General features: G+C 42.8%; 2 protein-coding genes across 8 annotated transcripts in view; one reads left to right on the forward strand and one right to left on the reverse strand.

The window, feature by feature from the left end:
• Positions 1–12,496, reverse strand: part of Ripk1 (receptor interacting serine/threonine kinase 1) — a 32,185-nt gene extending 19,689 nt beyond the window's left edge. Inside the window, exons 1-7 of one of the 6 annotated variants that reach the window (XM_017600526.2) lie at positions 12,195–12,333; positions 8,445–8,494; positions 7,142–7,406; positions 6,823–7,042; positions 5,952–6,108; positions 3,126–3,263; positions 1,122–1,350 (exon numbers count right to left, since the gene is read on the reverse strand). In XM_017600526.2, the coding sequence (XP_017456015.1) occupies positions 1,122–1,350; positions 3,126–3,263; positions 5,952–6,108; positions 6,823–6,986 (688 nt within the window). In that variant the 5' untranslated portion in view covers positions 6,987–7,042; positions 7,142–7,406; positions 8,445–8,494; positions 12,195–12,333. Of the gene's footprint in view, positions 1–1,121; positions 1,351–1,880; positions 1,993–3,125; positions 3,264–5,951; positions 6,109–6,822; positions 7,043–7,141; positions 7,407–8,444; positions 8,495–11,322; positions 11,492–12,194 lie in introns of those variants that run through there. The other 5 variants (XM_063276410.1, XM_017600528.3, XM_017600529.2 and 2 more) reach the window with 5 other exon arrangements.
• Positions 12,140–14,104, forward strand: part of Serpinb6a (serpin family B member 6A) — a 118,225-nt gene continuing 116,260 nt past the window's right edge. The window contains exon 1 of one of the 2 annotated variants that reach the window (NM_001395026.1): positions 12,140–12,231. The gene's annotated coding sequence lies outside the window, so the exon portion shown is untranslated. Of the gene's footprint in view, positions 12,232–12,289; positions 12,429–14,104 lie in introns of those variants that run through there. The other variant, XM_039095492.2, reaches the window with a different exon arrangement.

Genomic DNA, 14,104 nt, shown 5'->3' on the forward strand with positions numbered 1-14,104 from the left:
AATGGGTAAAGTCATAGAATACAGAGGCAAATACAGGATGGCCAGGGCTTTAAGAAGCTCAGATTAATGAGAGTGACTTAAACATATACATGATAACCGATACTCTAGAATCAAGAATGAGGGGTTTTGGTAAAAACAATCAAGATGAGAACAGTTAAAGTTGCTTATTGTGCCATTCAGTGCGGGTGGTAAACAACCTGTACTGTGCTGATAAACTTGGCAACTTTTTCAGGGGATGCTATTTTGGAGGTTCCTGTGGTATACTTGCTGGGTCTAACAGATCTGTGGATGTCTTGGTCATGGTCAGAGACTAAGGTTTAAGAGTCACCAGATCCCTGATCTATTGGTGTTGGTAATCATGAAGAAGTCATAGAAGGCAGTCATTTCTTTACACACATGGAAGGATGACTTTTCCCTGTACAAACAACGACTTAGTTTCCTTTACATTCCAGCTGACTGAACTGCCCACAGTAAGTAATGAAAAAGGCTCGTTCACAAATAGAATCAAAGTATGGCTGTCCCCACTCCAGGAAGAATACTGAGCTGAGCTATATTATAAAGGAGTCTACTCACCCCATCCTAAACTGGGATGACTAATCCAACAAAGGTCTCCTCGGTACCTAATATTTCAGGCTGGTGCTTCCCGCCCCCCGCCCCCCGTGGTGGGTATGTGTGTGTATCTGCTAAATAAATAGCAGTGAATAAATTAGATATGGGATTGGCCTTTATGACACTACAGAAAGCAATTAAATGAACAATTATAGATTTTAACAGAATTAACTAAAGGGTATCAGTTTATGTTTAAAAATGATATTTAAAAAATTTAGTGTGGGAGTGTTTGTGTACATCAAGAGACAGAAAGAAAAGAGAATAGAGGGGAGAGAGAGAGAGAGAGAGAGAGAGAGTAGGAGATATATCTGCATGCTGCAGTGCATGTACAGAGAAGTCAGAGATCAATTTTCAGAAGTCAGTTCCCTCCTTCTCCACATAAGTCCTGGAATTTGGACTGAACTCAGGTTGTCAGGGTCAGTGGTAAAGGCCTTTACTCACTGAGCCTTCTTACCAACCCTCATCTAACGGTTTTCATTACTATCAAAGTCCCATGACTATACATGTCTTACTCTCATAGGGCTCCTTATTAGCAAATATTGCCCAAAGCACAATGGCGAAGCTGTACACATCTGACTTCTCTGTGGGCTTTGTGTTGATGTCAGTCAGGTGTTCCGGTGCCATGTAGTAGAGGGTGCCTCCGTTCTTCTTGGTGACGCTGCTGGCCTCCCTCTGCTTGTTGTGTTCCTCCTTAGTCAGTTTGCTCCATGTCTTAAAGGAAGCCACACCAAGATCGGCTATCTGGAAGAGAAGAGGGGCCAACGGAACTCATCACGAAGGCTTATGAGTAAATCAAACTGGATTTTCATGAATTCAAGTCTGGGGCTTATCCAGTACATGTGTGGCACAATCAATTTTTCAGTTGCTGCATGGGCCTATCTAGAATAGTTACCTCTCAATAGACTCTCAGAATGTTCATGTAAAATGCTAGCATATCAATTATTTTTTAAAGTTTCTTTTAAACATTTATTTATTTATTTATTTTTATTTATTTTGAGGGGGCGCATATTTCAAGATGTGTGTGTGAGTCAGAAGACAACTTGCAGAAGTCCTTTCGCTCCATACTGGGATTGAACTTGGGTCTTCAAGCCCAGCAGCAAAGTATCTTTACTAGCTGAGCTATCTTGCTGGGGCCTTGGCATCTCAATTCTTAACCAATAACACTGGGGCAAGACAACAAAACTGTGTTTGTGCTAATTTCTCATTTACTTTGCATATTTTTTTTTTTTGTTTTGGTCTTTTCTGGGGAAGACAGAGACTGGTTACCACACCTTTCATTTGCCCAATAACATCCAGAGGACCGTGGTTGTTTCTCTGAGCATCCCAAAGCCACCCTGAGGGTGGGACTGTTGCTGCTACTTGTTTTGTGTTGGCAGTTTGCACCTAAGAGAAGACAGGATGGAGAGAAGGAAATCGAAACACACATAAAGGCAGAGAAAAAGATAACCAAGTCAGACGCAGCAAAGAATAAAGTGGCAAGGGGAAATGGCAGAGGAGGACAGTTACGGGACAATCCAAGGAGGTGGTCCTCTTCTGCCTCTAAGAAGCATTTAGGGAGGAGCTAGATAGAGCATGTGCCTACATGAAATGCACAGATTTTAACCCAGAACACAAAGGATAAGTTCTTAATTGAAAGAAAAAAAGACGTTGGGATTAACAGCCGTCTGAGACATGAATGGCGTCTGATGCGGATCTTGTAGGCAGGTCCTGGTTCTTCCCCAGTGCTAAATGTTTTCAGGATCTTTTTGTTTCTTGTTGGTGTAGGTGTGGGGATGAAACCCAGAACTCTGGCCCTGAGCTATCTGGTCCCCCTTCAGGTCTCCAGCTTGGATTCTAGCTACCAAGACTAATTATGTGTGCTGTTGCTTCCTCAGTTACATGTAGCTCCTGAATAGGCTGCATTTTCCTTATTACCTCTGCTATGATAAAAAGAATTTTCAAAAGTAAATTGACTCCTTAAATGAAAATAGACATAAACAGGATGTCAAAGCAGAAGTCTTTGTCTTGGAGAGCCAGGACTGAGTCTAGGACCAAAGATGTGCGAGACTAGTTTTCTCCACTGAACTATGCCCCTTGGTCCACAAAGTGGAGGATTCTGAGGCCAAAATGGTTGACTTACTACTGCTTTTAAGCCTTTTCTGAATTTTAAGAATAGTCTCCACACACTTCTATACTCCCTTTCTCTCCAGGGTGGAGAAGTCTCAGTCACAAGATTTCCTGGGAAAGATGATGAGCAGATAGCCCATTCCAGAGGGAAGGTAGCAACCCTTCAGTGTTTCCATTTCCAAATCTAATCAGAGGGAAACAAAACCCAGGAACCAGGGATGAGATCTTTTTCATCGTATCCTTCAATCCAGTCAAGCCCACACCTTGTACTATGCTAGCCTTGCAAGCAGCACCGTGCTCCGTGCTGAGCTAGGTCCTCTTTTATCATGATCAACTATAGCAATGGGTTTCTAGTGGAAAATCAGACTACAATCACTCAGCCTTCTCAACGTGTACAGACTGTGGATTACCTTAATGTGAAAGTCACGGTCAACGAGGATATTTTCAGGCTTCAGGTCCTTGTGTATTACACCTTCGTCATGTAAGTAGTGCATGCCTTCTATGATCTCCACGATTATCCTTCCTTTCACAGAAAGTGGGACACTTTCCTAATGAAATGACACATTAGGTCTATGAAGTAATGGAGAGGTAATCTAACAGGCAAGAACAACTTCTCCATCCATGCCGATGGGATGAGGGCCCAAGGTTAGTGTTAGCAGGTTCCTCCCACCATGTGGTCCATAGCACTGCTGTCCCTGGGAAACAAGCTCCTTCAAGAAAGACCCTACCCCAGGGCCTACAGGATAGCCAAATACTACTGCTATATTTTGTTTAGTGAAAAAATAGAAATAAATTCTGTGCCAATCTACATGCATATAAAAATACCATAAGAAGAAGCCATGAATTTGAGAGAAAGCAATTGAGAGGGGTACATGGGAGGTGTTGGAGGGAGGAAAGGGAAGGAGAAAATGATGAAATATATTTAAAAAAATAAGTAAATACTTTATAATAGAATAACCTGGGACTACTTGGTATTCTATGACATAATTTAGTACATTATGTAATAAAAACTCATGTTTAAAAAACCATGAAGCCAAATCCCTTTAAACAATGACATTTATTATTTTTGTTACTATTACTTCTAATTCTCCTGCTATTCCAAAGATTGCCTCCGTATAGCTAAAGTAATGTTTAGAATATCTGAATAAACAGCAAACCTACAAACATTTCCACGGCATACTGTTGTGAAATGACACTGGCATTTACATAGGAATAACAACATCAGGGAAATGGGAATGTGAAATGGCACAGAGAGAAATGGAATTCGGGGAAGCATGTTAACAGTGCCAACTACCACATAAGCATCTGGGCCATATGCATGATACCATGTAGTATTTATGTGGTGACCTGGCAGATCTTTGTAGAATCTTAGGTCACTCTTAAAATTATACTCTAATTATATCAACCTCAATATATTATTTAAGAAATGCATGTTTCTGTTTTAGTAGTATCATTTCAGTTTTTCTCAATACTAAGACCAGCTTACAGAATGAATGACTCTTAAAAACTTTTAAGTGTCTGTTAATGGTTTACAGGTGAAAAGGTCAAGGGGGTGGAGCTTAGATTCCCAAGTCATACCAAACCACAGCCTTCACACCATATTTATCCACGCTGAAACTGAACCACAGCATCAGCGCTTGACTTCCACAGTATAAAAGAGAGCAGAAGGCTGGATCTGGTGGTACACACCTGTCGTCCCAGATACTAAGGAGGCTGAGGCAAAAGGATCTAAACGTTTGAGAGCAGCATTCTCATTGCCCTTGCTTGCAAAAATTAATTGATTAATTAAAAACAGCAGCAGAGACTGTTCCTGTCTTCATCTATATATGTTCAGGAAAGCCTTATTAGGAGGTATGATTGTTCCCTACCTAACCTCTTCCTGGTTCTCTTGGGTCCTTGACTCTTCTTGTCCCTATCTTGTGAAGCTTATTATTGGCTGACCCACCGAAGCCTTTCCTCACAGATGACTCATCTCTGGATCTAAATGCCTACTTCTGTCACATGGCTAATCTTACCTTACAATGATACACATGCTTACAATGCCATGTGTATCATCTTTTATCCTTCCCACCATGTTTGCGTTTCTGAGATCTGCTGATTTGACATTTGTAAGGTGTGGGGAGATGGAGGGAGGGGAAATATTTGGTACAAAGGCAGCTAAATGTTTCTGTCCCTTACATGCAATCTGTGCTCTGGCGAAAGTTGGTGACTGGCAGTTCTACAAACTGTCATCCCCTAATTCCTTCCCACATGTCATCTCTGTGCCTGGAACGTTTGCTCCTTAGTTATGTGCTTCAACTTGTCCTTCGGGAATCCTGTCCCACTTAGCTCAGATTGGACGGGGCACCTCGCCCGTGTTCTGCAGCAGGCAACTGTGTGCCTATCAGACACCATAACATCAGATGCTCCATTGCTTCTTCTGCGTCTTGTGCTTGCCGGTGTTGTATCAGCTATGGGCTCCTGAAGAACTAGCACAAGACTCAGATCCTAATCCATACAGGAACTTTAAACAATTACCTAGTTTTCGTAATTCCTCTTCTCCCTGATTTTAAATTTTATATTGCTGAGTTTTATATTCTAGATTTAATCTAGAGCAACTTCTTAAATGGTCTAAGATTACAATTGCGAATACCCCTCTTTCTCTTATAGTCAGTGACAGTGCACGTGCTTTTGTAAATTACTACCTGTCATCTGCAACATAGACATTTTCATCAATGAACTCAAATTTGTTATCATTTACACGCATCTCTGTCAGACCGGGTATTACTGAAAGAAGGTCCGTCTGCCAACTGTGGATTGGAGAAAGACTAGGTGGGTCAGCAAAGAGGGAACCTCAAGTGGTAATACAGACATAAATGGGGCCTGAGTGGGGGAGACGATCCCCAAGGCTGGAAGAGGCACAGAAATCCAAATGAAGCCAACTGCGGTGGCAAACACCTTTAATCCTAGCATTGAGGAGGCAGAGGTAGGCGGAATTCTGTGAGTTCAAGGCCAGCCTGTGGTCTATATATCGAGTTGCAGAAATCAACAATAACAAAAACTCCAACAAACAAACAAACAAATGAACGAACAAAAGTAAGGAAAGAAAGCAAGCCAGAAAGCAAGCGAGCGAGCAAGCAAGCAAGCAAAGATATCCAAACCACAAACCCAAATTTCCAACCGGAAAGCTACAAACGAAACCCCAAGAGCAGCTAGCACTTGACACTTTAGCACTGACTGCCTTAGGTGCCACCTACCTTGGTCTTCAGCACGTGCATCAGGTTGCCCTGCTCCATGTACTCCATCACCAGCGAGTAATTCCCCTCCTCTATGATGATGCCCAGTAGCTTCACCACTCGATCGTGTCTCAGTCTGTGCATCATCTTCCCCTCTTCCAAGAGAGCCTCATTGTACCTGTGGGCAGGAGAGCAGCTAGGCTGAGCAGGGCTGAGCAGGGCAGGGCAAACCCTTCTACCCAGGTGCCTAAGAAGCTCCAGTGTCCCTGCAGTGCGAGCCATATTGCAAACATTTGTCACAATCAGGTCTGTTCCGGTCTCCTCCAGGCAGACAGGTCCTAGGGGGGCAGGGAGGCTTCTCTTCATCTAAACCCCTCCCTCCTGCCTTGTCTTAGGAACTGGAAGCCGGGCACTCATGGCAGCAAATCAATTAATGAAAAATTCAGCGCTGGTCTGGCCTGATGGAGACTGAACTGGGAAACACAATAAGACAGGCATCCCTCTCAAACCAGCCTGAGGAGGAGAGAAGCCCTCCACCTTTACAGCCTCTCACAGGGTGGCTGGGATTTCCCATGATGGGACTGGCCTCTTTTTGTACCAGGCTTCAGTGTCTGTATCCACGGCTCTGACTTCTTCTCATGGCCTCCCTTACTATCCAGCTTCCTGTCTTCAGGGATGCCTTTCCCACACATTCCCATCAAGCACTAATATCTTTTTAATTAACTCCAAAGTCCTCATCCAACATAATAATAAGAGTTATGGGCACCCTTCATCAAGCCAGTGTGCCAAGTCTCCCCGCAGGTCAGCCTCATTTAAAACTTTATGTGTTTAGCCACAGAGTTGGAGACAACTACCTTCTGCAGTCAGAAACCCATTTCTGCTCCCGACTCACTCAGCGCGGTTGGGTCCCGTGTATACTTTTTTCAGGATGACAAATCCATGGGTTCTGTGGAAACACAAGGACACCTTCCCGAAGCCTCCGCTGTCCAGGTCTTTCCTCTCCAGCAGGTCATCGGATGCCATTTTAATATTGTCCAAGGACATGTCTGGCTGCATCTTGAACGCTCAGAATCTGCAGCCCACCACCTTTGGTTCTTGCTTAGGGCTGTGTCCTATAAAGCAATCAGAGAGGATATTTCAGGGCAAAAAGACCACGATTTAAAAAACCAAAACCAAAAATACTGCATGTTGTCAGGGATAGCGGTACATGCCTGGAATCCTATTACCCAGGAGGCTGAGTCAGGAGGACTGAAGGTCTGAGGCTAGCTTGTACTCCACAGTGAGTCCCAGACCAGTTAGAACAATACAGGGAGTCCTGTTTCAGAACTCCTCAACTCCCGAAGGACCACATATGTGGAGTGCCTTTGTTTTTCTTGAGGAAAAGTATAATCTGTGACATGAGTTGTTCAGCCAAGAGATATAGAAGACTGATTTTTTTTATTCCAGTGGATGCTTCATTTCTGGCATCATGGAACACTAGAAAAAAATGATAACATTCTGTCAGGAAGCTACGTATGTGTTAGCTAACATGGCTTGAGCATCCACCGAAATTCATAGTTTGGTACAGCGGAAAGGAAAAATTCTACAGACAAAAAGTAGACTGAGCACTGGATAGGGGTAATGACTCATATGGTGGCAATTTTACTATTGTAGCTCTAGGTTAGGAGTGGAGGTGGTCTGCAATACAAGAGGGTTGGAGTGAGGCCCTCCTCATAGTTTGGACCTCCTCAGCTTCTCAGTAGAAAGATGGACTGGGAAAAAAAAAAGCCATCGCTACCAATAAATACATGTGTCTATGACTAGGAATGAGGTTAAAAAAGATTCTCTGTGAATTCATAACCTGAGCCATCTTCAAATAAATTTGGGCTTTGTCTTTTTTTTTTTTTTTTTTTTTTTTTCCGGAGCTGGGGACCGAACCCAGGGCCTTGTGTTTGCTAGGCAAGCGCTCTACCACTGAGCTAAATCCCCAATGCCTTGCACTTTGTCTTTAGGACATTCTCTTTAGGGCAGGAGTGATTTCCCCAAACTAAGAATGCTTATGTAGAAAGAGGTCATAGTCTGATGATATTCTTAGATTTTAATGTTAAAACCAACAAAACAACTTGGAGGCATGTTAGACATAAGTTCCCTTTCCAAAAGTATAAATAACAAAATAAAACATTCCTTATGAGCTAGACTATATGTATATAATAGACAGCAGTAGTAAGCACAGGGTAAGAACATCAGGTAATTAGTATATTGAATAATATTAGGAAATATATATGACACAAGTAATTATGAGCGAAGTTAGGGACTAGAAGAATATAAAAAGAATAATGCTGAACAGTAAGACGTGAAAAAGACGTGATGACTCATGAGATCTGCCTATCTCTGAGGAGTGACATTCAGTGTTCCTCAGGAGGAGAACTTGAAGGAGAGTGCCCTGGTGGGTAGGTAGAGGGCAGCCACAGTGCTAGGATGAATGTCACAGCTGAATTCAACATCTTGGTCACCCATACATAGGAGGTTACTCACTATAAACAGTGTCCATTCAACGCAAGCCAAGTTTATTCCCACTCTGAATGCTGTGAAAAGAAGACAGAAAACCTCAAAGGAAGGAAGGTAAAACACAAGGAAACAGTAGCTTATGGGTTTCAATACATTTTAATGAGTACCTAAAAGGTGAAGAAATGACCAAAGAGAAAATCCAGAAGACCTAAGAAGTATATGAAGAACATGTCTGAGGTGATAGCTTTAAAAGGGGTGAAACTATGATAGTCATCTCCCATGAAGTAAAGACTCTTCCTGAGAGCTCTGTCACCCCCAAAGGAAACTGTTCACAGTGGAAGACATGGCCCCAGTGTGCTTCGCTCTGGTTGAAAACCTAAGACATTTAATAGTATTAAGAAGTACAAAAGCACCGCTATTTAGCAGGCCTGGTTTTGGGAATCCTCTTAACACTGTGTCAAAGGTTTTGGATAATTTAGGTGACAAGTTTTCTGTCATTAGGAACATCTAGGTCTACAAGTTGCAGACACTTTATCTTAGAGTTATTCAAGGAATAGACAATAACTCACAAGCAAAGGTAGGGTGCCTATAGTCTTGTCTAGTGGCTTGCGGCAGAATGCTTGGGTATGTGAATCTTCTACACTCTATAGAGGCTTCCTAGAGGACACCAGCATAACAGCACAGCTGATATCAGAGGGGCACATCAAATGATCTTCTCCATCTCAGGCACTGCCAAGGAAGATGACTAGGAGTGGGGCAGCGGCAAAGAGAGGAGGTGGCCCAGATGAAGGAGTGAAGGCTGAGGAGTAAGGAAGGCACTAGAAGCGTGCTAGCAGGAACCATTAAGGGAGTGCAGAGCAAGGATCTTCCTCTGGAGAGTATGAACTCTTAATTCATTTGCCTCGTGACTTTAAGGAACTTACTTAAGCCTCCATTTCCTCATCTGTGAAAGGAAATAACAGCCCATCTTGGGACTGGCAAGGAATTTTATGAGAAAGTAACATGTGAAAATACATTTGCCTGCTTCATAGTTATAGCTACGGTAAGTCCTGTTGTTAGGTTTATAACACCAGGACTCTGAGAATCCACAGTGGGTCTGTGTACACAGGTGCATTTCTAAGTGTACAAAACACTTCAAAAGGAGGTATAATGACAAGGGGTATACCTACAATGGTCATCTCCCATTGAGTAAAGGCTGTCCATGGGGGCTCTGCCATCCCCAAGGAAATGAAGTGGAAAACAGCTCCAGAGTCCTACTTGCTTACATGTTAAATTAGCACTTAAAGACTGAATTGAGACTACCCAGCAGGTCCCTACAGACAATCTATGAGACTGAGAATGGACTAGTGTGGAGACAGAAGGTGTTAATATTACTAGGTGTTCCAGGCCCAATTCCTCCTTTCCTATACATTTTCTGGGGCAAGAAGTCCTGCCCAGTCTTCCTCATCTCAGATATACCCCTCCCTCTCCAGCCACATTCTTTTAAACCCCTAGTCAGGAAGACTAGAAGTTTCTGGTCTGAGTACTCTCATTTCCTGGGTTCCAATCTTAAGTCTTCCTATTATGAGATGTTTACAGAGCTCGCACGTCTCTCCTCAAATAGTTATTTTAAAATCGTTCCTAATGAACTGTACAGAGGCAAAAAACAAAACAAAACCACCACCAACAACAAAACCACCACCACCAACAAAACCAATCAAAACCAAAAAACCTGTTTGTCCTCAGTGCCTGGAAGAGCCAAACACATGGTAAACAATTGTTAAGTGGTAAAAAAATTCTAAAAGAAGAACTATTTAGTTGTTAAATAATAAAGGATATAATAAAACAGATCATAAACTATAAAATGGATTATATGGCAATAAAAAAACAATATAGAGAAAGACACCAAAAATTCACTAACATTGATTTTACATTGTAAGGCAAATTGTTCCTTTCTTCTGTATACTTTTGTTAAGTCAGTGTCTTGTGTGTGCCTAGGCTGGCTTGAGATTTGTGATCCTCTTGCTTCAGTGTTGGAATTACAGCTGTAATTACCATTCCTGGCTCTTTACATTTTTTATTACATTTCCTATAATAAACACAAATTACATTCATAACAAAATTACGTTCTGAAAGAATTACACCTTAACTCAATGGCTGTGTATTCTGAGGATTCGAGTCTGAGACAAAGTTATGCTTAGTGACACAAGCCTTCAAGCCAAATACCAGGAAGGCTGAGGCAGGTGGATCTCTGGGAATTCAAGGCCAGCCTGGTCTTCTATGTAACTGGCTTCAGGATAGTAAGGGCTACACAAAGACACTCTGTCTCGAAAACAATAAACAAACAAACAAAATCATACAGACTTACCCAGATTAAATTAATATTCTACATTAAAAAATATGGGGGTGTACTGACTAAATTTTAAAAACTTAGGAAAACTATGTTTTTAAAAAATAAGTATTATATCCATGTCTATATAATAAGATACATCTGCCAGAATAATATCCAACCAAAGTGTGGGAAGCTATTTTTTTTTTTTTTTTGGTTCTTTTTTTCAGAGCTGGGGACCGAACCCAGGGCCTTGTGCTTCCTAGGCAAGCACTCTACCACTGAGCTAAATCCCCAACCCTGGGAAACTATTTTTGATTCAATTTCCAGATCCTACTGAAGATATTAAGGAGTCACACACTAAGAAGTAATATTACTTCTACAGTGCCCAATTTGTAAGTTGTTACCTTGGACATATTTCTTAATACAATCCTGAAAGCTCAATATCATGTGCAAAATAGCAAAGAAAGAGAAAAATGAAAATTAAAGTTAAGAATTGTTACTACTGTTTTGTCAGTAACACAAACAAAACATCCCGAATTTTACTTAAAATAAGGCTAGTATATTTCTGTATACAATGCAGCTGTGATGGTTCACCTTTCTAACAGGCCTTTCCAGTGGTTACAAAATTACACGACTAAGTCATTCCATCCCAAAGTTCACTCTGCCACTGAGTCTTCATGTGTTAAGAATACCTTTCCGAAGGTCTTTTGTGGCATTTCTTAAAACAGCTTCACAAAATAAAAGAGCAAGGAAATCAAATGATCTGCAAGAGACAATGAATGAGTCACCCTGGACTGCACCATCCAATCTCAGAAGACTCTGTCCAATGTTTAGGTGAGGAGAATGCGGCCTATCTTTTTCACAATTCAGAGAGTGTCTGCAGCAATACAAAAGCAAATGCTACTGAGGACCAGAGAAGCCTTGGATGTTTGATACTAGTCTCTCGTCGAGGTTGTGGATCACTCCTTTTTCAGCTCGCCTCAAAGATAAAGATGAAAGCTACTGACTGCTTTGCAACCTTCTACTGCCCCAAGTACAACAGTAATAGACCCTTTTAAAGAGTTGGTAGGTCCAGGGTTGATAGATTACATTTAGGTAACCTAGTTTGGGCACTAACGCTTCAATAAGCCGTCATCCCTACCAAAATAATAATAATAATAATAATAATAATAATAATAATAATAATAATAAGAGAGATCTGTAACCGTGGTCGCGGCGCAGATGTCCACCTTCTCTGTCGCGACTTGAGCTAAAACTACCTCAAGTGTCCACCCTCCCGCTAGATGACAGCAAGTCCCGCGCTTTCCGATTTCCGGGTACGCTTGAAGTCCCGCCCATCACCCGGTTTCCGGAAACAACGAGCCCCGCCCTCCGGTCCACGCGCAGAAATCGCTCGGCCCCCGCCCCTTCCGGGAATCCAGCTGTTGAGGAAACTAGCGGCGGCCCGGGCCCCGGCTCTGACTTACCTTAGAGGCTTTTCCGCGGCCAAGTACTCCGGCCCAGGTGAGGAAGGACGGGCGGTGGACGTCAGGAGCTGCTCCTCGCTGTGGCTGCCGGGCGGGGATGAACCTGGGCCCTGACTAGGACCGGACGGAGCTAGGTGCTGAAGTGGCGTCCAGCCACGCCCAGGCTCCTCACCGCCTCCCACCGCGTCCACCTCGCTCCTCAGCCGGTTCGCACAGCGGCTGGACTCACGGGAGGTGAGCGGCACCGATACCCGCGCTCCGGAGGCCGCTCTGGGGGCCGCTCCTACGCGTCTAAGGTCTACTGGGGTGGTGCTAGGCTGCGACCGCCCTTGTCTCCGCCTCTGCTCACGCCCCGGGGCGGTGTGCCCGGGCGAGCGCCAGCCTCCCAAGCTGGGCATTGAGCTCTACCGAGAAAGCCAGGTTTGCAGCGCGATGATCCCGGAAATCAGCTAGGAAAATGAATGGTAGTTTTGCTTTGCCTTACAACTAGTTATGAGAGATCCCTTAAAAAAAAAAAAAAAGAGGCGGTCATAACCGCTGTATGTCAGGGCAGAGACCGCTTGGCCGCTTCAAGCACTGCGTGCGACAGTGGCGTTTGCAAGCTTTGTGGGTTCAGCGGTGACAGAACCCCTGGCAAATTATCATTTATCTGTCACGGCAGGCTGTCGAGGAAGAAACGTGATTAATTTGTAGCTCTCTAAAGTGGTAATTGAAATCCCAAGCAAAAAAAAAAAATAAGTGTTACTACAGGTGTCATTAAGAAAGAAGTTGCACGGTAATACAACGATCACTTATTGTCAAAGAAAAAAAAATAGGTCAAGAGAGGGAGAGGATCACAAAAGATACGATTAAGGAGACTTCCTAAACCCTACACACGACCACCACTTTAAGAAACTTAACAGCCATTTTACCAGATACCATGAAAATAAGCATTAAGAAGATGCTCAAGGGGGTTGGGGATTTAGCTCAGTGGTAGAACACTTGTCTAGCAAGCGCAAGGCCCTGGGTTCGGTCCCCAGCTCTGAAAAAAAAAAAAAAGAAGATGCTCAAGGTCCTAGGACACTAGGGGAACTCAAATTTGATGTCAAATACACATAAAAAGCCTCCAAATCCCAAACATTCACAGATGTTAATGAAGACATACAATAACTGAAAATCGCTTATATTCTTGCAAATAATGCAAAACCTTTATGGTTACTATATGATTTAGTAGTTTCACATACAGGTATGTACCCAAATAAACATACATCTACTGTATAAACACATGTACTTAAGTTGGGTTTTTTGTTTGTTTTGAGTTATTTTGGGGGTGGAGTGCGTGTGGTGTGTGTGTGTGTGTGTGTGTGTGTGTGTGTGTGTGTGTAAAACTGCACATAATGTGGAGGCCAGAAGCCCACCTCCAGAAGCTCCTTACAATTCACCTTTTTCTTTTCCATACATTGTCTTACTTTTGACTTTAGCTTGTGGAGTGGACTAAGCAGTCTGCCCAGTAAACTGCAAGAGCGTGTCTGTCTTCAACTCCAGGAATGTCGCCATAGCCAGTTTTTTGTTTGTTTGTTTTTGTTTTTGCAAGGGTGCTGGGGATTGAACTCAGATTCATATGTTGCCATGGCAAGCACTTTTCTGAAACCCTGAGCATTGTTTTTCTTTAATTTTTTTTGTTTTATTTTTGAGTGTGTATATATGAGTGTAGATTCTCCCAGAGGCCACAAAAAGGCATCAGGTCCCCAGAAGTTAGAGTTACAGGTGAGCTGTCTGGTGTGAGTCTAGGAACCACACTTAGGTCCTTTGTAAGATCAGTATGTGCTTTTAACAGCTGACTCATAGTTCCGGCTCCTGTATTTGAAACAGTTAAGTGTTTATTTTCTATGTATGAGTGTTTTGGGTGCATGTTTGTGTACCACTTGCAT

This window comes from Rattus norvegicus, chromosome 17 (assembly GCF_036323735.1).
Source record: "Rattus norvegicus strain BN/NHsdMcwi chromosome 17, GRCr8, whole genome shotgun sequence".
Classification (NCBI taxonomy): domain Eukaryota; kingdom Metazoa; phylum Chordata; class Mammalia; order Rodentia; family Muridae; genus Rattus; species Rattus norvegicus.